At 34.4% G+C, this 27,262-nt stretch overlaps 1 protein-coding gene across 3 annotated transcripts in view; it reads right to left on the bottom strand.

The window, feature by feature from the left end:
- Nucleotides 1–265: 265 nt before the first annotated feature.
- Nucleotides 266–27,262, bottom strand: part of SLC35F2 (solute carrier family 35 member F2) — an 83,322-nt gene continuing 56,325 nt past the window's right edge. For all 3 annotated transcript variants that reach the window (XM_074304340.1, XM_074304338.1, XM_074304339.1), the window contains exons 4-8: nt 17,815–17,974; nt 16,188–16,344; nt 14,624–14,676; nt 10,620–10,774; nt 266–2,039 (exon numbers count right to left, since the gene is read on the bottom strand). In XM_074304340.1, the coding sequence (XP_074160441.1) occupies nt 1,854–2,039; nt 10,620–10,774; nt 14,624–14,676; nt 16,188–16,344; nt 17,815–17,974 (711 nt within the window). In that variant the 3' untranslated portion in view covers nt 266–1,853. The remainder of the gene's footprint in view (nt 2,040–10,619; nt 10,775–14,623; nt 14,677–16,187; nt 16,345–17,814; nt 17,975–27,262) is intronic.

Raw genomic sequence — 27,262 nt, 5'->3', positions numbered from 1 at the left:
CAGATCAACCAAAATTGCAGTTGATCCAAAGGGTACAGTGTTCTGTATCACATTAACATAGATATGTAAGAAATGGTCAAAAGTCTTTACTATAAACCAGAAAGAACTAGGAGTATAGGGAAAGTTCAGAATAAAAGATGGAGTATCTTGAGTATTGGATTATTATTTACACAGTATTCAAAGCAAACAAAAAAGTTCTCTAGCATATTAGATAAAAACATAGACAAGAATAGTATGAGATAATAAATGGGAAAAATGCATTCTGTATCAAGAAAGAATATATTCATATAGAAGATCCATCAAAATGACAAAGTAAAAAACCTGAAAATTAATGATCACATCTTTAGGCAAAATCATGGTTTCATATTATGGTAAATTGAAATGACAATCTACATTGGTTACCAAGAACTTTTAATGAACTATTATAATTGAGACACCATTACATTTTTTAAAAATTAAATGAAAAAACAATTTCCATAACTCAAAATATTAAAAATCTTTTCATTTCTCCCAAATAATCTCCAAACCAATTCTGATTTCTCTTGTTACATGAATAGTACTTCTATTTAAATATATCTCACTTTATAAAGTAGATGTATTCTTGGGAGGGCAGAGAAAGAAGGGAATGCAAAAAATAAAATTTTAGAGTATCACATTTTAAATGTAATAAAGAACCATACTTCCCTAAAAGAATTCAACAATGAATCATTTTGTAGAATGAAGAATTATTTTACAATGTAAATGTAATTTGTTGTTCAGTTGTGTCCAAGTCTTTGTGACGCCATGGACCATAGTGTTCATGGGATTTTCTTGTCAAAGAAACTAAAATGATTTGTCATTTCCTTCTCCAGTGGATTAAGATAAACAGAGGGTAAATGATTTGCCCAAGATCACACAGTTAATAAGTGTTTGGTGCCAGTTTTGAAGCCAAGTCTTCTTGACTTCATGTCTAACACTGTCCACCAAGCCACCTCTGACTCCTATAATGTAAATACTTTCCCCTTAATTTGTTTATCTTACTCATTAGAGTTTTTGGTATATTGGGTTTGTTTCAAATGGAACACACATTAATAATTTTATGATGACTACAGGAATTATATAACTTTCATAAATTAAAAAAATCTTATGGTACATTATAAATATTTGGTTAATAAGTCTTAACCTTTGTTTTTACAACAATAAAAAGAAAGCCAGGCTTTGCTGAATTCAATAAAGTATCTAGTTCAGTAAATGGTATGGTCAGGATCTGTCAATTATATCTCATTTACTATCCTTTCCAACCAAGTTCACTCATTTACCTGTTCTTACTTGCAGGTGATAAATCACCCTACATTAGGAGTAGATACTTTCTTTGTAAGAAATGTATCAGAAGTTGCTTGATCGAGGAAAAACTGGACTAATCTGGACTGCCTAACTTGCTCTAATCTCAGCTCTAATTCTGATTTCTAATTTAGAACTTGTTCCACAATTGCTCCTAATAACCATCCTTTATTCTTCATTTTTAGCTTCATGTCAGCTCTCTCAGATCCAATCCTCACCATCTACAATCTTGACACTGATGGGTTTTGATCATTACATGTGTTTTATCAGGTTCTGAACACTCAATTCTGCTATATATTAAGCCACTTCTGTTTTTTTAGAAAATGCTTTCTATTTTTTATACAATTTTATATCACATATACATCAAATGACAACATAATGTTCATGAACATTTTGACAAGTTCATTGAAATTTCAATGTTACTTCCAACAGTGAGTGAATTCCAGTTTATATGCGATGATGACACCCAGTTTATCCAATGGTTATCTAATCTGGATAACATCCCAGTTATCCAGAGGCCATGGTTTCTTTGGCTACATGGATGCAGAATTCATTTCCTGGATGTTCTCATCAATCTTTAGTCCTGGATTATCAAACCCAAAGCTGGTCAGTTGTGGCACGTTGCTTTCAGGGGGCTCTGCATTTCGAGTAGGGGTAGAACAATATAAGATGAAGCCCACCATGATGACACTGAAGGAGAGAATATACAGCCCTGAAAACTGAGAGGAAAAAAGAGACATTAGGCTTCTGACAGTGCTCACTGTCAACAGTCAGGGGGGACACTGTTACACTAAGGATAAAGCACTAGGCATAGAGGCTAAAGATCCAGGTTCAACTTCTACCTCAAACACTTATTAGCTAGGTGATACTGAACAAGGACATTTTTTGGTCTCAGATTCCAGTAAGAACACGATCCTATGGGGTGTTTGTGAAGATGAAAATAAGATGATGTGAAAAATGCTTTGTAAACCTTAAACTGATGTAGAATTGTGACATTATTATTAAACACATTCCTACATAGCCTTTTGTCAAAATACCATTTCACCCAAACTTTTCTTTTAACACTTTCAAATTTGCAAAGCTCTTTGGTTCTAGGATCTCATATGAGCTTCACAATACTCCATGAGGTGGGCAATATAGGCATCAGGAAACTGAGGTGCAGACAGATAAAGTGATTGGCCCATGGCCACACAGTTCATAAATAGCAGAGGCAGGATTTTAACCAGTATCTCTCTAATTTTCCAAATCTGTACTGATCTGCTTAGCATGATATATACCATCCCAGTGTTCACTGATGAATCTATAAGTTATAGAGACACTATATGGCAAATTTACTGTCCATTTGTATACATCAGAACTTTAGACTTGGAAGGGCTCCGATTTTCAGACAAGAAAACTGAGACCTAGCAAAATTAAATGAATTGCTGAAGGTCAAATGTAACCTAAGTGTTAAAGAAAGATTTTGAACCTAAAGTCCTCTGACTTTAGAATCCAGCATTCTTCCTTCTATACCCCACTGCCTATGTAGATCCTAACTAGAAGTAGAAATGCTCCATGCTTGGAAACAATTCACCCCAATCCAGAAACAACCATCTTTAAAACAGAAAAAAGGCAGTATCAGAATAGAACCCAAGAAATTCAGCCCAATTCAACTCTGTTCATGCTTGAGGTGGATGGGACATAATGTTTTTTGATATTTTATGAGATGGTAGATTTTGAATCTTATTTGTTCTCTTTAAATGGTCCAAGATTTGTTTGTTTTTTCACTATTCTCTCCCTTAAATAAAAAAACAAAACAAAACCACACAAACAAAAAAAAAAGTGTGAAGCACATATATAAAAGTGCGCAGCAATGTAGAAAATTATCATTACCAACAATTAATAATTATTGAACACTATTGTTCACTCACTTCAGTCATGTCCAATTATTCATCACCCCATTTGGCAAATATACTGGAGTGGTTTGCCGCTTCCTTCTCCAGTTCATTTTACAGATGAGGATACTGACACCATCAGAGTTTAGTGACTTGCCCAGAGTCATATAGCTAGGAAGTATCTGAAGCAAAATTTCAACTCAGTTTTCCTGATATTAGGCCAGCACTCCATCCATTTTGCTACCTACTTGCCCTAAATAGTCCTTTACCTATCTCTGTTTAAAAAAATATATATGTATATATATACACACATTTCTCTATATCTTTCTCTACCATCTTTTCAATGCATATGGGAGCCTAATTATTTCAAATCTGTGTTTGTATAAGTCCATTTTAGGCATTTCTTTCCAAAGTTCTTTTTCTTCCTATTTTTTTTCACTTTCCTTGGTCCATTTGTCTAAGTTGCATTGAGGATTTGTAGACTTACCAAATGTTAGTTTACTCCACCTAGTGACAGTCTTTATCATAGTTCTCTTGCAATGGATTTCCAAATCAGAATCAGAATCAGAAAAACTAAAGACCTTCCCATGATATTAAAGCAACCATCTTCTTTTTTGATTTTTATGAACATTGAAGCGCCTTTTCTCTTTTGAATAAGTATAGAAATTCCCAACTTTTTTCCAAACTATTTCTTCGCTTTCATTAAAACAAAAAGGTGGTTATGAAAAGATACTTTTCCCTATTCTTTTTTCAGAAGTAGAAGACAATGGTTATAGAACACTCCACATACAGACCTCTTCACTGTATTGGCTAGGTTTATCGAATTGAATTTTTTTTTTTTTTTTTTTTTTTTTTGTCATAAGGGATGACTGAGGAATCAGGAAGGAGACTGATACACTGAGAAATATAGGTGATGTAAAACAAAAAAAAAACAAAAACAAAACAAAAAAAAAGATCAAAATTGACACAGAAAAAGAAACCTAGAGAGAGTGGAACAGTTTTTACAGATCTAGACAGTTTACATTCTTGATCATTGATGGGAATGAGATTACATATATGAATGAGATTACAAATATACTGTAGTATTGGAGAATAATTTTTAGATTGCTGTTCAAATCTGAAAGCCTATGTTTCTCTCAAAAAATGTTTTAAAACAGAGGTTGGCAAAATAATACCCTTGGGGCAAATTTGGCCCAATAAATATTTTTGTTGAGTTGGTGATCTGAGAATATACATTTTTACATTTTTAAACATGATAAAACTTTATTTAAAACTATAAAAGCCCTCTTAGCCTACTTATGTTTCTATTGTTCATTTGCTTCAGTCTTATGTGACTCTTTGAAACCCTTTTTTGGAGTTTTCTGGCATAGATACTAGAGTGATTCACTATTTCCTTCCCCAATTCATTTTACAAATGAGGAAACTGAGGCAAGCGGGGTTAAGTGATTTGACCATAGTCACACAACTAGTACCTGAGTCCAGATTTAAACTCAGGAAGATGTCTTCCTGACTATAGGCCTGACATTCTACCCCCTGTGCCACCTAGCTGCCCTCTTAGCGCATAATCTATTCAGAAATAGGCAGTTGTTGTGCAATAATCTGTTTTAAAACAGTGTGATAAAGACAAAATTTTGCTCTGTTTCATCTCTGTTTAGAAAGAAAAGAGAGAATATCCTTTTACTCATGTGGAAAAGCATTTTGAACTGCTCAGAAAACTTATCCCAAGCCTAGCATGGAAGCATGATGTAGCTGTGGGAAAGGGTTACAATTATCTGGCCACCCACCAGAATTCTCTGATAAAACTAGAGCTGCTAAAATACTCAAGATTTTCCTTAATGATAATTTTTAATCCGCATCTGATTCTCAACATCTGGTAAACTGTTTGCTGAGTTGGAAATAGTGAGAACTTTGTAGGGAAATGATCATTCCAGCCTAGAGTTTGTGGTACAAGGAGAGAAAAACTGGAAACAAACCTAGATCTTGGAGAAGGGAATTCCAAAATGTTTCAGGAAGAAGAGGTAGGATTCCATGGATTAAAATGCTATAGAACAGGATTCTAGGAAAATGGCAGAGTAAGTTAGAAAATCCTAAGCTTTCCAGATCTTCCCCATAAACAAGACAAAATTGTGCCTCCGGGAGAATATAAAGTGGTAAAAATAAACAAGAGTTGGGGCAGAACAGTAGTCCTCTTGGGACAGTCTGAGAAGATCCAAAAAAAAGATACCAGGATGGTTTTGCCTGTGTAAAGCAGAAACTCCTCCAGGCTAACTCCACAGAAACTGCAAGTAAGCAGTAGAGCTATTTGGGTAAGGAGATAGACAAAGGAATCCTCACACTGGGGACAATGTAGGGAGTCAGGCATCTAAACGTGTGTGGGGGAAGAAAGGCCTGAGGGAACTTCTACTAAGGGACATGATCCTGGCTGAGAAGGGAACCAGCACACACCAGGAGAGTGCAGAAGCAGTGGGGCAGAGATGCTGCTAGCATCAGGCACTTATAGAAGGGCAGAGTTCTTGGCTTCATTCCAGGCCAGAGGCAGTGAGTAGAAGTAAAGCAGAAGAGTCAGGAGAGATAAGAAATAAGAGGCATATACAAACATAAAATAAAAATCAGGAGTAGAATTTATTAAGTTAAAAAAAAAAGGAAAAAAATCATGATCTTATTTAAAGTTAAAGCTAAAATAGATTTAGTCAAAAGAAAATAATGAGAAAACTACACTATATTTCAGTCATATTCATATATTGTTTTAAATTATTTAAAATAACTAGACAGTATAAGGTTGGAATATTTCTGGGGTGTAAGAAAAAAATGAGTTGTTAGATTTAGAAAAATATGGAAAGAGTTGAACATATGAAGGACGATGTTATCCACTTTCAGAGAAACAGAGGACAAACAAGTATAGGATGATTTTACAAAGATGTATGTATATATATAGCTATATGATTACAGATAACTATGTATATATATATATATATATATGTATATGTTTGTGTGCATGTGTGTATGTGTGTATTGTGTACCTGTGTGTGTATATCTGTACTTAATTGCCTTCTTGGAGGAGGGGAGAGAGGAAGAGGGAAAAAGAATAAAATAAAAAGTACTCAGAAGAGAACAAAAGAAAACCTACAAGGAAACAAAGAAAAGATGGATGGCTCTGAACACAATATATAGAATTTATTACAAAGGCTTTCTTGAGATGGAAATTTTTCGCTTTATATTTTGAATCCTCACTTATATTCTGCTGTGCAAATGAAAATTTTTTTTCTTTTCCTATTTTGTATTTAGGTTTAAAACAAATAAATGATTTTTTAAAATGCTAAAGAGAAAGGTAACTAAGGAGAGACAGGAAAGAAGCTCTTAAGAAATTATGAAGACCGAAAAAAGAAACAATTACAACGAAGAAGAATAGAAGTAGTATTCCAAAGAATGTACAGGAATCTCAACTTAGATTTTTTTAAAGAATGTTCAGAAAAATGGAAGGAGGATAGGGAATAGAGAGAAGCATAGATTAGGTGATTGATTGTTTTAAGAAACTTAGAGATAAGGAATCTTACATTATAATTGGAAATTTCCATCTTCTCTGCAAGGTCCAGTAAAGTCTTATTTATTGAAGATTTGCCTAAAGGACTGATAAGTTAAATGACTTGTTGAGAGTCATACCAGTAAGTGTCAAAGATGCGACTTGGACTCAGGTCTTCCTAGTTTCAAAACTGGGCATGACATCCTCTAAGATTGGTAGGTAAGCTAAGGATAGTTAGAAAAGTCAAAGAAAAGGTTGTGTTCTTTTGTTTTGTTTTTAATTTATAGTAAGGAAAAAAGGATGGCCCCTCAAAATAGGAATGCTGTGTGGGATAAAAGGAATTAATAATGACAAAAAAGAAGGAAGAAAATCTTTCTTCCTATTTTGCTTCCTTTTTCCTGCTGAGGAGAATAAATATTACTCTAAAAATAACAGAAAAAAAAAATGGCTAACAGGGAGTTGATGCTCAATGTAAGAAAGGAAATATTAAGCAAGTGCCTATATGTTCTGAAGAAATTCATAGTACATGGCCCAAAAGAGCTAATATTTTGGTTCTTAAAAGAAATAACCCATGTGATTGCTGACTGAGCCCCTTCTGGACCTTCAAAAGATTATGGAGAATGAGAAACATGAGGAGTATAACATGATTGAAGAAATTTTCTTAAATTTTTTTAAAGATAAAAGAATTAATTCTTTCTTCATACATAGGACAGTGAGCTTCACTTTAACCCCTGGCAAAATATTATTATAATATGTAACTGAAATGATGGCCAGTAAATATGTAGAAAGAAAACATTAATTACAAAGATCCTACTTAGCTTCATCAATCAAACAATAAACATTTATTAAATGCCTGTGTGTTGGGCATATTTTTAAAAAAAACAGATTTACACGCCAAGTATATCAGTGTAATTCTATCATTATGGTTTACACTTTTAGCATCTCATTAAGCAAAATCTTTATTCTTATGGAAAATATGAATAGATATGGACCAGACTATAAGACAATTAGATGGATTCAGTCTAGTTAAATGACCAGACTCAAGGATTCATAATTACTGGCTTAATATCAATTTGGAAGAAGTTCCTAATGAAGTAGCATAGAAATCTTTGGTCTTGTATGATTTAAAATTTGTATCATTGAGTTAGGGAAAAGCATTGAACAAATAACATTTCTGAATAACAAAGCTGGGAGAAATAACTGATACAATGACTAAGGAAGTCAGAATTCTGAAAGTCAGACTAGAATACTGAGTCAAACTGAATAAGATGAAATGAACAGGAAGAAATTAAAGCTAAAGGGAAATCTGATCAAAATCAAGCAAATCATTATAATATAAAATGAAGAGAATTGTTTATTAGATCCTGGAATATAAAAACTTCAGCATGCCTTTTCTATTGAACATGGGTTATCCTGAATTAAATGATCTTTTATGTAACTACATTAATAAAAAATAGAACTTCACTTTTTTCAGTAAGTAAATCTCAGCTACCCAAAATACAGATATAACTCTCTAAGGGAGTTAAAACACCCCCACAGGATTCACTTTGCATTCTCATTATCCAATTTTGGCAATGGAAGTCTTAAAGTACCATGTCAGAGATCAAAAACTGAACTGTGTGAATCACTGGTCTAATTCAATATGTTACATGAAATTTCTTGTGAACATAAGAAACTATAATTTAATAATAGATTATTATGCTATAGAGCAGCAATAAACATGTTTCAGCTTTAGAACATTAATCAATTATAACATAATAGCCAATTCTAATCAAATATAGGCCTTGCTAAGAAGCCAAGCTTTAAGTCTCTTGAGCAGTCTAACAATCTACTCATCTCAATGGTTAGCCCTTCAACTAGGAACATGGCTAGCTCCAAAGAAGAGCACTCACTATAAAATAAACTTACTTGTATGCATATATAGCATTATTGAACCCTGAAATCCTGCTCTGATCCTCCAAAATGACATGAAGGTAGCTCTGGGTTCTTAAAAGTCAAGCCACAAGAGCATTCATCTTGGCAGACCCAGAAGAGCTCAGCAATAGACTATGTGACTGACTGGCTGAGTTAAGTGTGAAGATGCTCATCCCCAGCTAAGTCAATGAGAAAAAGCAATCCATGAAGACTAAAGACTACAAGAAAGTGATTGGGGGGAGAAGAATCAGCAATTTGCAGTTAGAGAGAGAGGATCCATCCTGATTCTACCACAAAATCACAAATTCTTGAAATGTGAGGGTGACTTGAAAAGGACAAAGAAACAAAACTGCTACCAAAGGCTAGTTGTCAAGTAAAAGCCACCATTTCAGCAACAAACTCAAATGATTATGATTGTAAAGTTTGTCAGCCAATGAACATTCTTTATTACTTATGTATGTGTAGCATACTAAGCAAAGCACATGGGGCGGGGGGGGGGAGGGGGGAGTGGCTATGATTTCATCATTTTTGTCTTTGCATCCTTAGTTACTAGAAAATATAGATAGATAGATAGATAGATAGATAGTAGATAGATAGATAGATAGATAGATAGATAGATAGATAGATAGATAGATAGTAGATAGATAGATAGATAGAAGTGCTAAAAGAAATACTTGTTGACATTTCAATATGGAAAACTCCCAGTGTGACATTCTCTCCTCATATATACTGCAACTGTCACTGTCTAATATTAAAGAATTGCCATGGGACATTGAGAGGTTAAGTGATTGTGTGTCAGAGGAAAGACTTGAACCTAAAATTGCCTTTATCCATTGCAATACCCTGCCTCTCACTCAGCATCATAAGGGGATACAAAAGAAAAAAAAAAAAAGATAGTTTCTCAGGAGTTTGCAAACTAGTTGACCAATATGGCAAAGGCAAGAAAGTCATGTCTTGGTTTTTTTTTTTTCTTAAATGTGATATTTTAACATGATCAGTGTGAAATTTATCTTTATCGTCTGACGTATCAGAAAAATAATAGGGCTTGGAGAGAAAAGATTTGAGTTCTGGTTCCAACTCAAATGTGTGATATTAGGCAGGTCACTTTTACTTCTATTTCCTTATCTCAAAACTAAAGAAAGTGAACTAGACAATATCTAAAATTTCTCACTGCTCAAAAATTCTATAATTATGTTAATAGGAGAATTAACATCAGAAATGGAGTTATTCTAACTGCTGTTAGTGTACAAAACAAAAATATGTCTGTCTTCCTACTTTTCTCACCTTATACTTTTCATGTTCTGGTTTGTGAACAGAGGGCATGGAAGGTTAATTGTAAGGGGAGAAAATAATAGGATCTAAGACTCACACAGACCTAGCTATTTTCTCATGTACAGCTCTTAGTATCTTGGCTCCACTCCTGCTTATACAAATTTAGTCTCTCCAAAAGTTGCTGCCCTGTAGCCATAGCCTCCTCTGCCAAGCAAATTGGCTATGCTTCATTAATTTGAAAGTGCTCCACTGGAGCACTCTCAAATTCTCTGTAGTTCTCTAATTAGAAAATAGCAATAAGTGGAGCAAAAAGGAGTAACTCCTGACCTACTAAGGGCTATTACCCAAAGCTCATTCTAGGAAGTGATGAGATTTTATTTTAAGTATGAATTTTTCAAAAGAAAAAAAAAATACACTTAGTTCACATTTGCCAAGAAACTTTTTGGGAAGCATGCAAAGTATATATCCAAACATACTAGATCTACGTGCTATTGTTGTTCAGTCATTTTCAGTCATATTAACTCTTTGTGATCCTATTTGGGATTTTCTTGGCAAAGATACTAGCTTGCCATTTCCTTCTCCAACTCATTTTACAGATGAGGAAACTAAGGTAAATAGGATTAAGTGACCTAACATGGCCACACAAGTGTCTGAGGTCAGATTTTAACTCAGGAAGATGAGACTCAACATCGAATCTACTGCATTACCTAGCTGCTTACCTTATATCCAAAAAGAAAGAGTCCAAAAAAAAGGCTGTAGAGATCAGCAGTTAGGATGCCCAGGTTGACCGAGGTAGCACTCGTAACTTTGATGACTACTGGCATGAAGCTATACAGACAAAACATACACAGGGCAAAGGCCACAAATAGTAAGGCTGCAAAAAATAAATAAATTAATAAATTAATAAAATAACACATGACATCATAGGTGGAGAAAAATTCCATTTAGCATATTTAGCAAATATTTGTTAGATGTGGATTATATATATAGCGTAATAGCCTGAATGAAGAGGAGAATTTAAAAAATAAAGCTTAGATAAGCTACAGTGGATAGTCTGGTAGGGATATATGGCACATATGCAAAAACTGGACTAAAAAGTAATATAATATTAGTGTGTAATAGAGATGAGAGCAGGGTTATATGGAACAGGAGAGTCTAGTGTCTTGAAGTCATGTTAAAAGTACACATATGTTGGTAGCATATATTAGTATTCTTTCCTAGTAACATCCAGTCAGTAAAGTGGAGAAACCAAGGTTTCTAAAATTGGGGAGTGGGAAGAAGGTAAGGAAAGAGGAGAGAGAGGGCAAGAGAAGATAAACATATTTCTAGTTTAGGGGCAAGAAATCTCTGGGAAGAAGCCAAATGAGAAGGTTGGAACAGATGATCTCAAAGGTGCCCTTGAGCTTTAAAATTCACTTCTAGTGTGGTTAACAGACTTGGGAAGGTGGTTGTTTATTCTCCCCAGCTCAAATCAAAAGAAATCTGCTCCCTTTCTCTGCCTTTCCAAATCAGCAGAGCAACTTCTAATTATTTAGCTCATTAATTTGCTCGGACAACAGAGGTCATTTAATCATTACCAAAAAATTGGGCCTAGTCCGCAGCAGTCAACCCTTTTTCAAAGGTAATGATGAATATTCCCAAATGGGTCTCCGAACCTGAGATTTTGCCTATCTACAAATACTATTTGCTAGTAAAGCTTTAGAGAACATTCAGACTCTAGAAAAGGGAATCAATTAGATTCCAGAGAGGACTTTTTTCAGTCAAAGACTCTAAAGTTATATGACTGAATGGGATTTAATTTTTTTTTTTTTTTTTTTTTTTTTGCATGTGCTGTTCCCACTCTTCAATTAAACGTTAGCTACTTGAGGCCAGAATTGTTTCATTTCTGTTTTTGCATTCCCGATGCCCAATGCTATCATTGTTCAATCCCATCTGACTCTCTGTGACCCCATTTGGAGTTTTCTTGGCAAAAATAATGGAGTTTTTGCTATTTTCTTCTCCAGTTCATTTTATAGAGGGGAAAACTGAGGTAAATAGTACTTGATGACCAGAGTCACACAGCTGGTAAGTGTGTCTGAGACCAGATTTGAATTCCTTATGATGAATATTCTTGAATCTAGGCCAGCATGACTCTATCTACTATGCCACCTAGTTAATACTTGACATAGTTGGTTTTTAATAACTGTTTTCTAGAACTGCCTGAAGCGTTGAAAGAGCAGGAACTTATTCAGGATCATCCAGCCAATATGTATCCAATAGCAAGATCTAAACTCACATCTTCCTGTCTGAAAATAGTTCTCTATAAATTATGCTATGCACTTAAACTGTAACAACCTATTTTTTTGGTTTCTGATTGGCTCTGGCTCTGAATCAAGAATTTCTAGAATGTCAAAGGGGTTGGATAAATCCAAAGTCCCTTATCTCTACTGTCTGCTGCTAATGAAGTGCATGAGGCCAATACCTAGTTATAGAACAGGAGATAATGAAAGGGCAGTGATCCAGACTAGATCACTTAATCAAAAATTGGTTTTTTTGTGTGGTTTTTTTTTTTTTTTTTGCTGAATTATATGGATTCTGAAGGTGCATTGCTTTGAAATTCATTATTACAGGTAATTTCTCAGTAGCAATTTAGGTTGTTAGAAATTAATTCTCTGACCTACATCATGTATCTTAAAACAGGTCTCAATGTGAGTTATAGCTAGGGACTTTCTCAACAAAGTCAGTTCTTCACAAAGGATGTTCCATCGCACTAATAAGCAAAGTTGCATGGTATAGTCGTGGAAAGAAAACAGGACAGAATCCAACAAGATCTGAGTCCAAATACTGCCTCATGTCAGAGACATATATACTATATACTTGTATGACTAAAGGCAATTCACTTCATCTTTTTGATTCTTCATTTCTTTATCTGAAAATTGGGAACCCTAACCCTATAGTACCTCTCTATAAGATGATTATGAGGATCAAATGAGAGCATATATTTATGCAAACTTTAAAGTAGTATGTAAATATAAGTTTGCATATAATCACAAGAAAATTCATCTAATTCAATCCAATCTAACAAGTATTTATTCAGTACCTAGAATGCACAACACTTTGTACTAAAGACCATGGATACAAAGACAAAACCAAAACAGAGTTTTTGCCTTCAAGGAACTTACATTCAGGAATTCAACAGGAATATATACTACAATTTAGGAAGAAGGAGCAAGAGTTAGGATTAAAGAAGGAGAAGTATTTGAAAACTTTTCATCCATCTTTACAAAATCATGAGATGTTCACCATGATAATTAATCCTGAGGTTTCCTTGGACCATTGGTAATCAATACCCATAGAATCAAATTCCATTTGTTTTAATCAGGTGGAATATTCTAGCTTTTATTCAGGGCCAGACAAGGTTCAACTTTGGTCATACTCTGCCACATTTATGTCAGCAGAATGGCAGGATTAAAAAAGACTTCCCATAGTTAATGGCACATAAGGTGAGTTAAAGAAAGCTAGGGGACAGCTAGTTGGTACAGTGAATAGAGCACCAGCCCTGAAGTCAGGAGGATCTGAGTTCAAATCTGGCCTCAGACACTTAATACTTCCTAGCTGTGTGATCCTGGGCAAGTCACTTAACCCCAATTGCCTCAGGAAAGAAAAAAAAAGAAGGAAGGAAGGGAGGAAGGGAGGAAGGGAGGAAGGGAGGAAGGGAGGAAGGGAGGAAGGGAGGGTGGGGTCCAAGGAAATGTTGGATTAACTACCATGGCATTGTTTATTAAATACTTTATGATTTTGTAAAAGTCTTCCAATGCAGCTTTTTTCCTGAATGCATGTAGTTGATCAACAAGCATTTATTGAATACCTATTATGTGCTGAGCACTGTGCTAAACTTCCACTCACTGCTTTCCATCCCAATCCACATATATTCAATAACTCCTTATTACCTCAGGATTAGATACAAAAATTATCTCCCTGGCATTTAAAACCCTTTACAATTTAACCTGACCATTGCCTACTTTTATACTCTTCTTATACTTTACTTCCCTCCACATCCCTTATGACTAGCCACATTGGCCTCCTGGCTGGCTATTTCTTACACATAACTATCCCCTGACGGTACATTTGCACTGGCTATTCCCTTTGCCTGAAGTGCTCTCCTTCCTCACCTTCAAGTTCTAGATTCCTTGCCTTCCTTCAAGACTTAGCTCAAATCCCATCTTGTGGGGTTGAGTTCTTCCCCAGGTTCCCTCATCCCAATACTAGTCCCTTCACTCTGAGATTATCTTCTATTTATGATATAGAAATAGAAATAGATATAGATATCATCTATGTACATAGTTATTTACATATTATCTTCCCTCATATAATATGTGTACTTTGAGGACAGAGAAAATGTTTTTGCCTTTCTTTAGATCCCTAACACTTAACACAGTGCCTGATACATAGTAATTGTATAATATACACTGTTGATTAGTAAATTTAGATTTAGATATGTGGACTAACTAAGAATGAGAAGTCTTAAATGACTTGCAGAATGATAGTAAACTGGAAAGCAATAGGGAAATTCTGGAGAAAGGTGGGATTGGAGTATGTCTTCAAAACATTTCATTGGAAAATCCATTATACAACTAGTAATTCTGACCTATAGTCCAGGACAGAAACTAGAGTTGAAAATATAGACTCTAATGAGATAGGTGAAAGAATCATAATTGAAAGGGACCATTATTCATTAACATACCGATTTTCCAGTTCCAATGAATGGCAACAATATCATGATATTCTACAAGTACGCTGAATAAAAATTAAAAAATAAAGTTAGAATGTAAATTTCAAAGATTAATCTTAATACTTACTTTATATATACTTTAGATAAGGGATTAGTATCTTATATGGAAGTATGTATATGAGGAATTTCTTAAGAATATACAATAATTAGATATAACAAACATAACAGAGGAAATTAAAATGGGTTCCTAAAGAACTTTTACTCTCCTACATTTTATAATAGAATTATAATATATAATTCAAAAGGGGTGAAAAATCACACTCTCAAAGTCTGTTAGTGTAATGTTGATGTTAATGAAATGTTAATGTTCTAGAAATGATTAACAGAAGTAAAGCTCCATCATATGCACTATTATAGAATTAGAGGCAGGAGCCCTAAAGACCTCATATATTTCAAGCAAATGAAAGAAAGTACAAGATAGGTTTCAATGTTTCCCTATGAGAAAAACATAGGTAGTGATGCTATCTGAGCTCAGCAGAATCCACACAACATAAAAATGAGCTATATAACTAGACACAAAAAAGAAAAAAAACAAAGTAAATAGAACTTCAGATAAATTCAAAATGGGACAAAAAGCAAGTTATCATCTCTGTTGGCTTGTTTGATCTCAATGTGTTAAGATGTACAATATAATATTGATAATTTCTCATCAATGATTATTAGTATTAATTATAATACTTATATTTATGTAGATGACAACTAGTGGATAAAATATCTGACCTAAAATCAGGAAGACTCATCTTTATGAGATCAAATATGGTTTCAGATATTAACTACAGGACCTTGGACAAGTCACTTAATCCTGTTTGCTTCAGTTTCCTGATCTGCAAAATGAGCTGGAGAAATAAATGGCAAACCACTCCAGTGTCTTTGCCAAAACAATCCCAAATAGGATCCCAAAGAGTTAGTCACAACTGAAATGACTGACCAACAACAAAAATATTTATGTAGTATTTTCAGGTTCACAAAGTACTTTATTATATATTTGCTATATTGATATTCGATCAAAGTACATATATCATCAAATTTATTTCCCAAAAAGCCTTATGATGTAGGTACTATTATTATACCCATTTTACAAATGAGGAAATGTGGATAAGAAAAGTTAAAGGACATACCCAGGATTACACAACTAGAATGTATCTCAGATAACATTCAAACTCAGGTCTTCTTGACTCTTAAGTCCATTCTGATTCTATCCATTATACTAGCAAAAGTTCCTCTTTAAGTTGTAAATGGCTTAAAATTAGAATTTTGGCTAGAGATTTGCCCTATGTTTAATTCAATTATTAATTGGTGTTTCCTATAATTTTGAGTGTTTACTAATAATTAGTTCATTAACCTCCTAAATTAAATTTTGAAAGTTTTTAAAACCAAAAATGAAATAATTTTCTAATACAAGATTGATTATGAGTCAAATTAATTAATTTTTTTAGTAGTTTCAAATTAATAAATAACAATAGGAGGAGATTTTTTTTTCCTTATCGTTATATAAAGAAAAACAATAGAACCTTACAGCTGGAGGCCGCTGATAAATGTCCCAAACAAGCCTACCATTCCTAGGAACTCTACTCGACTCAGCTTTTTCACAATGTACTCTTCACACACATTAGAAATGGCATAGAGAGAAGCTCCAAGAAGTACTAAGACATCACCAATCAACACATTACTTCCTGCATGAGAAGGAAAAAATAATTAATCTACAATAAAAAGGGCCTCATTATTAATATTTCTACTTCCCTTGGATAAATCTTGGGTCAGAAAGAGAATGAGGATGGGCTAGTTACTTGTTGTTCATAGTCATGACTAGGGATAAGAAATGGGCTAGTGATTTTATTGACATAACTCCTTGATTAAGGTCAGCCAATTAAGGTCAGCACCTCAGAATCTTAGACTTTCTGGGCCACTAAGAGGTTAAATTACTTATACAAGGTCATATAAAAATTAAATATCAGAGGTAGGTATTAAACCCAGATTTTTTCATGAAGCCATTCTCTATCCCCTATGTCATGCTCCTTATTCATTACTATTATGAATACCATTAGACACTTTGGAAGATATGTCTCCAGTTTTTAAAAGCTAAAAATCTATCTATGTAAGGCCACATCTTGAAGGATCATATTATCTATAGAGATCTGGCTATGATAGTTTTCATAATTTTTTTTTTATCTCAGACTTTCTTTAGTCACCAAGAAGATGAGGCTCAACTTAGAATGCCCAGGAAGGTCAGGCCTTTCAAATAATAAAGGCACCACCAAACATAAATAGATTACATCAGTTTCAAAAATCTCAGAAAAGGAAAATATTTTCTCAATACTTTTCTCAGTTATAACCCCAAGGGAATATTATAGAGAGTTTTGCATATGTAATACATACTCTTGAGAGCTTCATTTTTCACCTGAATTTTATCTGCAATAGGATCTAAAGGAAGATCATCTCCAATACATATTATTTTTAAATTTTATTTTATTTTTAATTTATGAACTAAAACAAGTATTTTCATAATATAAATTTTAAAAGCTGCAAAAGAAATTGCAAAACTATTATGTATAATTTATAAATTTTTTATATTGACTTTTAAAATAAAAAAAATTTTTCATGTCAAATTCAAGATTTTGCCACCATTCGAGACATTAATTCAAATTTGGGAACTTCAAGAAGAAGAGAACTAATCAAGACAAATGAAGGGAAATAATGAAAGTTGGTTGTTCTTTCCCAAAGGAATAATACTTGTAATTTAAAAAAAAAAAAAAGTAATTTCTCAAAAAAGCTAGAGGGATGTCTATAGATACCTAAGCATTTATAATTTGTATAGATCTAGAAGCAATAGGAAACTTCTTCAAGATCTCAGATGGCTAATGACATGACAGGCATTCAGATCTCTTGATTTTTCCATATCAACACCCTATTAACCATATTCCTTTGTTTTTAAATTAAGAAAACTATGTACTTCTCTAATATCTTCCAAAAACAAGTTTGTAATACAAACTAGGAGAAAAATCAACTCAAAAACTCGATTTTAAGGTTACCCTGGAAGTCTATCTGGTGTCTTAGTGTGCTTTAACTATCGTTATTTTAAGTTAAAATATCTCCAAAAGTTTTTAGAAGGTTATTATGCTTTGGACTGAGAAAGAAAATCTTACCTGAAGTGTTATCTCTTCCAGCTAGTATGTCAGCACCAACCATTGTTCCTACTCCCAAAAGACAGATGGCCACAGCAATAAAATGGATCACTCTATATCTTGCATGAAGAATAAACCATGAAAGGGCCATCAAAACTGGAATCCCAAAGCAGTCCAAAAGCTGTTTATATGGAGAGGAACAATCTGCAGTTAAACTAGCCTGGATTAGTGCTAGGGGAGTGATGAAACAGATCTGATGCAAGGATGGCCAACACCAATCCATGAGCTTATACCTCCCAACAGGGTCCACAACAGCTAATAGTCTCATTGACTCTCTCCCATTCTATACTGACACTGGCAGATCAATGATCAGAACAACTCATATTTTTCCAGCCTTTTTGGGTTTTCTTTTTGAGATTTTGTTGATGTATTTTGTTTTTAAAGCATAATTATTTCCCAATATGCTACCTATACAAAGCTGCTGGGAGGTAACTAGGTGGTACATTGTATAAATCTCTAGGCTGGAGTCAAGAAGACTTCAATTCAAACCCAGCTTCAGGGACTCCAGACAAGTCAATTTAATTTGTTTACTCAGTTCCTCAATCATAAAAAGAATAAGATTTACTTCCCAGGACTATTGTGAAGCTCAAATTAGAAAATATAAAGCATCTCACCTGCTACTAATTATCTATGTAATCTGGATCAATTCACTTAATCTCTTTGCCTCAGTTTTCTTAACTATAAAATGAGGATAAGAACAGCACCTACCTATCACATAGGATTGTTATAAGAATTAAATGAGAAAATAATTGTAAAAGCATTGGTACCATACAAATGCTTATTCCCTTCCTCTTAACCCCTTAGCAAGTCCTAGCAACCACAATTAAGCAATGCCAAGTGACATAGTATATATGTCAAAAATATCACCAAAACTGTTGATTTTCCAAGGTAAAGAGGGAGGTGCATTTTTTTTCCAGTCTCTCCTCCAGTGCCAAGATTGGTCATTACTGTTGAACAACACTGATTTCATTTTTGTGTTCTTTTCCTTTACAAATTCAGTAATTCTTGTGAATGTTGATTTCTTGGTTCTGCTTACTCTACTCTGCATCAGTACATACAAGTATTCCCACATTTCTCTGATTTCCTCACATTCATCAATTCTTATAATTTATCTTTTAAGGTTTGTCAAGTACTTTATAACAACCCCCAAAATTAAATACTTAGAGAATTTTTTTTCCATTTTACAGATGAGGAAATTGAAGTATTGAGAGTTCAAGTGATTTGCTCATGTTTATATAAATTTATTAGTTATATAATAGGTCTTCTGGCTCTGAGTCATAGAATCATAAAGAGTTGAAAAACCATCTAGCCCATACTCTTTATCAAAGAGGAGAAAACTCAGACTCAGGGAAGTCAAATAATCCATCCAAAGTCACAGAAGTAAAAAGTTCCAGAGATGGGAGTTAAAGCCAGGTCTTTTGACTCTAAAGACAATGATCTCCTTCCAACACCCCACTCCCCTTTTGGTGGAAAAACTTTTAAAGAAAAATCTATTTTGAACTTAAAAATCAACTAAAATGAATTCTATATAAAAATCAGAATTTTAAAAGAAGGCATTGTACATAGAATTGCAAATTTCTATTATAAGCAGCTTGCTTTTCTTAATATAATTTTAATATGCTACTTCCAAAACTGTCTTCTTTGTGATTTTTTTATTTCCCTTCAGCCTTTGCCTTTAAAAAACATGTTTCAATGACACTTTTATTTATTTGAAGAGGTAATAACTTTATTCCTAGTATCCTTCCCCAATCTCTACCATCCTATTGAGAAAAAAGAAAACCAAAACCTTTGTAACAAATATGTATAGTCAAAAAACAAATTCAACTTATTCTGTACTGTACTGGTTCATATATATCTTTCTAGGTTGCTCTGACATCATCCCTTTTATCGTCTTTTATACTGCAATATTCCATCATATTAGGATACCCCAATTTGTTTAGTCATTCCTTAACTGATAGGCACCCCAGTTCTTTTCTATAACAGAGAAAACTGCTATGAATATGATTGTACATAGGTCCTTTTACACTTTCTTTGATCTCTTTAAGAGTATAGATAGGCCTAGTAGTGGTATCACAGTTTCAAGCTGCTTCCAGAATAGCTAGACCAAGTCACCATTATAAACTGGCTGGACCAATAATTTGTTAGTGTGCCTGTTTTCCAGTTCTTCTAACAATATATCATTGTCATATTTTGTAACATTTATCAATCTGGCAGATGTGAAGTAGTTATTTTAACTTGAATTTCTCTAATTATTAGTGATGTAGAGCACTCACTCATAAGAAATTTCCCCTTGTCATATCCCCCAATAATAATTAAATAGTTCAGACATAATATTCCTTGGCTGATATTGAAAGGAGTTATCTCTTTCACTGCCCCCAATTAAGGACTTTTGAACCAACCCAGTAGAAAGGTCAATGTAGCTCAGCAATGATAATATGTGGATGTAACCTAGTATTGACTTACAAGAGGCACATTTTTTAGGTCATTCCTAGGCCCTAGATATGCACTTATTTATGATTTACTTTTATATCTAGTTGCATATCAGTCTGTGCTTATATTCTTCTGTCTATAAATACTGAGATTCTGGCATGCTAATAATGGTACTAGAAAAATTATTAATGATAAAATCAGAATTTTCCAAGCATCAGCAATTTCCTTTCAACCTTCAAACCAACTGATGGTTGCCTTTGTTCATCCTATTCTCTAATTGATGAAGTTGGAAAGGTGTCAATATTTGTGGACAGCAGGTATATATAATTGCAAAGGGACAATATAGAGTGATTTTTTAATTTTTTTTTTTTTTTTTTTGGTGGTGCTGGTGGTGTGGACGTCTCCCCACCAAACTGGGAGTTAGGAAATCTGGGTTCTAATCTTGAATGGTACTCAATAACAATGTGACCTTGAGCAAATATTTTTGACTTTCTGGGCACACTTGCTTGTAATGATCCCACTGGCTTACTCCCTCTTTCTCTCCAAGTGGCATCTGGACCTTGTGTATCTTTAAATAAAGGGTCTGAATTAAATGATTTCTTAGCACCTTCTAGCTCCAAAATCTGATGATTCTATTCAACCAAAAAAAATGTTGATTAAGTGTAAGGTTCTTTGCCAGGTACTGGAAATACAAAGATGCAAAATGGTAAAGAACCCCCTTCAAAAAGCTTACATTCTATTGGAAGGAAATGTGACATATAAATGAATAAACCGTTTTTATATAAGGGAGAATGTGATGGAAGTTAAATAGAAATCCAAGCAAGGTATTCTAGAAAAGTTTGTGGAGGGAGAAAAGGAGATAGGAGTAGGCAGGGATGGGGAAAGTAGAACATGACATGACCTTAGAAGGATATCAAAAAATAATGAAGTGGAATATATCACAAACTTGAGAAAACCTGAATGTGCTATAAGGTAGCTCTTTCGTGATGATTCTTATTTAGCCAGACTAATTCTGATGTCTAATCTGAATCTTTCCTTCAAAGGCAGAGGTAATTAGGAAAAGGCTATAAGGAAATCTATGAAGTGGGGGAATTAAGGTTTATTTTAGCTAATGTTTGCAGAAAACTTCCATTATCATTTGAAAAAAGTTAAAAGAAAGCACTTTAGTTCTAGTTAAGGCTGAGAACAAATATCTTTACAAGTTGAAAAAAAAAATGTATTGCTCCAAATAGTATTATTTGTATTTATGTAGTATATTATAATTTTTATCATTTTTTCAAATACTCAAGAAATTTTTTCTTCTTTCAAGTTCTTGCCAGCTGATTATACTTTTTGAATTTCTTTATCAGCCATATCCATCAAACTTCAAATATTCATTTTTTTAATGACTGACATTTTGGCTTTATACTTTTCCATTTCTCATCTATCCCTTGCTATATAGACTTCATTTTAATATTCATACTGATGAAGCAACAAAAATACTCTGGTCTTTTCCCTTCTCAGCCATCTCACCTTCTATGACCTTCTCTCTTTCATCTTGGTCATATCTTAGACTTTACTGTTTCTCAAAACTTTTATACTCTCAAACTTGTGAACACTGAAATTTTCTGACTAGTTTTCTGAATATTTCCACTTTAATTGCTGTTATGTTCCTCCTATACCTGTTTTTCACTCTGTCTTTTCTTTGACTTTTATTCCTTAACTCTCTCTATTCTTGCTCTTTTCATTTCCCTTTCTTTCTTCCATAGTCTGAATCTACAATTCACTACGTTAGCAAAATACTCTTCCATACTTGAATCCTTGTCCTTTTTATTTCTTGGTCATTAAGTTCCTGTTTTAGATCTGTCTTCTTTTTTAAATCATGGTATCTCCATAGAAGAGGTCTCTCTGCCTTTCTATTGTCTTTCCTGCCTTCATCTTTGTTGCCATTTGAAACTTCTTACTTCATTCAAAGTTCAATATATATGCTACCTACTCCATGAAGCCTTCTCTGGTCTCTCTTTTCTCAAATTTATCACTGCATTTTTTTTTTTTTTTTTTGGATTGCTCATTTGAACATATCACAGCCTTCCTTATCATAAGTATTTGTATTTGTCTGATATTTTATCTGTATTGGAGTATAGGATGAATCTAGGGAAGGCTAATACTTCTGGTGTGAAGGCTGCTTTCCACCTTTGGTGTCTACTTGATCCACTTAACTCTCACCTGTGGCTCCGAAACTCAGTAACATCCACAATGGCCACACCCCAGTAAACCGTTTCACAGACAGGTTAAACAAGGTTGAATATATCAAACCTTGAGTGAGTTAGGAGGGTATCTACCACAAGCATGAAAGATTTCCCCTGGTGTAATGGGTGGATGAGAACACTTTGTTCCAACAGCCACTAAGGCAGTAAAACAGGTGATGTGGAGAACTTAGAGCTTGTTAGACATCAGAGACACCAAGGTCATCCACACTGAATTTCGAGTCATCACCAGGCATCTTGACTCTGTCATGTTCCTGGACAGTGGTAGCTTCAGAAGAGAGAGTGAGGCTGAGAACTTTGTGCAATTCAGGCTCACTTAAATCCAATTTATCTACAAATCAAAAGACCTTGCCATACCATTTGTCTATAATTCTTCTCTCTTTTATTAATTGGTAAACTGCTTGAGGGCACAGTCATACTTTTTAACTTATCTTTGTACTACATAAGTACTGGGAATTAAGTGCTTTGAATATATTAATAATTTATAAAATGTTTTTTGCATGGAAACAATTCCTATTTATTTTATTTGTATTAATATATTTTGTTTGATAAAATAGTTTCTTTATTCAATTTAAATATATATTAATTCTGACTGCTTCCTAATTTTAGGAATAGAGGCAGTTAGCTTTTTAAAAAACAATCTTAATTAAGCTCTTCATTTATTTAGCTATCTACTTATTAATAGATCCAAAAGTGATCTATTAAATAATAAATGTAAATCTGGCACGATGCTAAGCATTGCAGAAATAGAAAAATCCCTCAACACCACTTCCCCCCTCCCAAAAAAAAAAAAAAAAAACCTGAAAGAAAAATTAAAAAAAAAAAAAAAAAAACAAGCCACAGTATCTGGATTCAAAGAGCTTACATTAGAATGGGGAAAACAACTTGTTAATTAATACTTACAGACAAGATATAGAGAGAACAAGATATAGAGAGATTGGTTTAGATGAAGCCAATCCCAGAGAAAAAGCATTAACAGAAAGTGGGAGAGGGCACTCCCCCTCCAAGGCAAAGGAACTAGGAAAGGCCTCCTGAAGGAAATTGTGTTTGACCAAGAGGCTAAGGTGAGGATGGAAAGAATTCCAGGTATAAAGAACAATCAGCTAATGAAAAGGCACAGAGATGGGAGATGGGAAGCTATGTAATAAAAAAGTAAAATGTTGGAAGACTAGAAAGGTGATGATGGTAATGGAATACAGCTTCTAGAGGAGACAGCAATAATTTTAAGGTCCTTGACCTTAAGGTGCTTCTGTTCTAACAATCTCTCAGTGATTTTAAAGTCTTCTGGTTTTGTAATCTATAACCCTGAGGTTTCCCCTTTCCCCCCCTAACCTTGAAATACTATTGTTCTGGCAACCTGTCAATGATTGTAAAAGTTTTATGGCCTAGGAATAAAATAATATTTCTTCCCTTAGACTTTAGGGAAGATATATTAGTGACTCTCTAACCTTAGAAAATTATTGTTCTGACAATCTTGTCTGTCAATGATTCTAAAGTCTTCAGGCTTTCTAGGTCTGCTGGTCAGTGATAACCAAATTTCTGAGACCACCCCTCAGAACTGAGGGCCACAAAATTAGCATATCAATAACATGAAAAATTAGATAAATGTGTCTTCCAGCTTCTAGTTCTTTGCTAAATTCTTTGGACTTTAGCCGGCTTCAATTGAAATTACAATTAAATAAACTTTGCCCCTTGACTTGGATATGGGTTCAAAACTGCTGATTCTTTTGACACACCTTGCAGACACTGGTATGTGATCCCAACCTTTGGGGTCCCTTCCCAACCTGAACAATGAAGTGACTAAGACTCTAGCAAAAAGACCCCAAATCCTCAGTAGCTAGAGAGGCCATTATGAATAAAAATAGAATAGAATTAGTGCATACAACTGAGAGTTCTAGCTACTCCCAGAGCCAGGCAGGGAAGAGCTTTAACAGGATTATCTTGTCCTTAAGTGAGTCTTTGTTACAATGGGCCCCAGCTGAATGAATTCCTGGTAAAATTCCTATCTTTGCCAAAATTATCAAGACCCTACAGCTACTTCATCCAATCAGAAGGTCACACTATAGATATCAATGCCCCCAAGTTATTTTTCTTCCTATATTAGTACCCCACTTCTTTGCAAACTCCTTTTAGGAACTTGGGTCTGCTTACTAAGTGTCACAATGGTAGTTTCATTAGGAACTGCCCACTTTATGGCAGCAAAGGCTTCTTTCTCCAGGTAGTGTTGAGTTCATTAGAAGCTCTACTTGGATTACAGCAATTTATAATTACTGCATAATTATATAATTATAATTATAATTTGTAATTACAGTAATTACAGTTTCATTAGGAACTTAGCCTGCCTTATACTACCTTCCCCCTTGTTATGGCATCTTTCCCCTTGTTAATCACTAAACTCCCTTTTAAAACTTAGTCCACTGTCATCAGCATAATAAAGTCTTTGTTTATTGATTTGGAGATTATCTAACCCTGCAAATTCTTTTGAAACACCTTGTGACACTAGTTTGAAACCCCAAACTCCATCAGTGAAAAGAAATCAGATTGTGGAGAACCTTAAATGTCAAATAAAGGACTTGATAGGAAGATCATTTTGATAGCAATTCGAGAATACCTGTGAGTTATGGATAAAGATATATATATATGAGAGATGTTGTAGAGGTAGAAACAAAAGGATTTGGAAAGCATTTAGATATGTGAGATGAATTAGACTAAATAATTGAGGATGACACTTGATGAAATCCTGAATAACTGGGTATGGTTAGCAGAGAAAGAATGAAATATTTATGGAATTGCTCCCTGAAGCAAACAGGAAGGGTACCAACGGGGATCAGTTTAACCTTATGGCCCTACCTTGCTGTGTCCAGCCAAGAAATCCAAGTTATGTCAAACCCCCGAGGTTAAATTTCTCCTATAAATCTCTCCATGGTTCACACCATCTTTGCTGAATACCTCCTGAGGTTAGAGCCCACCACAGTACTCTGCCTCAAGGTGTTTTTCCTTTCACCTTTCCCCCATGCCACTTTGTATCTCTACTCTTATCCTGGCACTATACCCTATGGTATCTTTCTTCTTCTTAAAGCTAACTTCCTTTTTTTTTTTTTTTTTTTTTTTTTTTAACTGAGGCAACTGAGGTTAAGTGACTTGCCCAGGGTCACACAGCTAAGAAGTGTTAAGTGTCTGAGATCAGATTTGAACTCAGGTCCTCCTGACTTCAGAGCTGGTGATCACTGTGCCATCTAGCTACCCCAAAGCTAATTTCTTCTTTTTTTTTTTCCTCTTCCCTCCTTGAAAGGGTTCTTCCTTTTTTCAAATGATAGCTTTTTATTGACAAAATATATGCATGGGTAATTTTTCAACATTGACCCTTGCAAACACTTCTGTTCCAACTTTTCCCCTCCTTCGCTCCACCCCCTCTTCTAGATGGCAAGCAGTCCCATACACGTTAAACATATTAAAGTATATGTTAAATACAATATATATTATACATATTTATACAGTTATCTTGTTGCACAAGAAAACTCGGATTTAGAAAGAAGGTAAAAATAACCTGGTAAGAAAAACAAAAATGCAAGCAAAGAACAACAAAAAGAGTGCAAATGCTATGTTGTGGTCCACACTCATTTCCCAGTGTTCTTTCAATGGGTATAGCTGGTTCTGTTCATCACTGATCAGTTAGCTAACTTCTTAAAGCTAAGAGCATATTCCAACCTCATAGGGTGTTCCCTTTTTCCTGGCTAATGGTGAGTTCCACTAGAGAACTTGTCTTTTTCCATAATTATTAAAACCCCTTTCCTTGCTATGTGCTCTCTCAACTCTCTTTCATATTTACCACTTCTGGTATCTATTGTGTAATGTTCTCTCTAAAATGTTCTCTGTTGAAGTTTTCTTGTGGTCTCTGGAGGCAGCTTTCATTTCAGTTCAGAGTAATCACCACAAGTGCAGTCAGGTGTTAAAGTCCAAATCCTTTATTGTCTTCTTCAAAGTCCTATCTCCTTCACTTGGGGCTCAGCTAGTTTTCTGGAGGCCTTCTGAAGTCTTGATTTCAGTGGAGAAGTGAAGGAGGAGAGCCTACCACCAAGGTGGTGTGAGATGGGATGAATCTGAGTCCAAGGGCTTGGGCTTGTGCTCCAGCCTTCAGCCTCTAGCCTTCTGTCTGCTTGCTTCTGAATCTCCCTAGCTGAGGCTTCTAACTTATTTGCCCCACACTAAGCACAAACTAATCATTATATCACTAGGAAAATATTATTTGTTGTAGGATTAAATCAATGCTAAACTAGATTTTACCACTGTCTCCTCAATTCCACTTAGTACCTTGTTTCAAATTCTGGCCCATAACATCTCTTTGTGGGATTAAATCAGTTATACTGAACCATGCTAAATTAGGTAATTATTGTCTCTATCAATTCCACTGACTTAGTACTTTGTAAGAATCTTGTTTCAAGTTTAGAGTTCTGGCCCATAACACTATTCTAGGTCTTCATTTTATCTGTAACCTCTTAATTGGTGATTGTGAATTCTTCACATGACTGAATCCCAACATATGGTGTCTAAACCACATTAACATGGAGTTTGTGAATCTGGATTATTGGGAGGATGGTGCTAATATTTACATGAATAGGAAAGTTGGAAAGAGGGAAGAATTTGAGGGGAAAGATAATGAGTTATGTTTGGAACATGTTAATTTTAAGTTATCATGGGAATATCCAGTTAGAAATTTCCAATGGACAACTGAA

The sequence above is a fragment of the Sminthopsis crassicaudata genome, chromosome 3 (assembly GCF_048593235.1).
Source record: "Sminthopsis crassicaudata isolate SCR6 chromosome 3, ASM4859323v1, whole genome shotgun sequence".
NCBI classification, from domain to species: Eukaryota; Metazoa; Chordata; class Mammalia; order Dasyuromorphia; family Dasyuridae; genus Sminthopsis; species Sminthopsis crassicaudata.
Note: the sequence above shows the minus strand (reverse complement) of the source record. Positions and strands in the feature narration are given on the sequence as shown.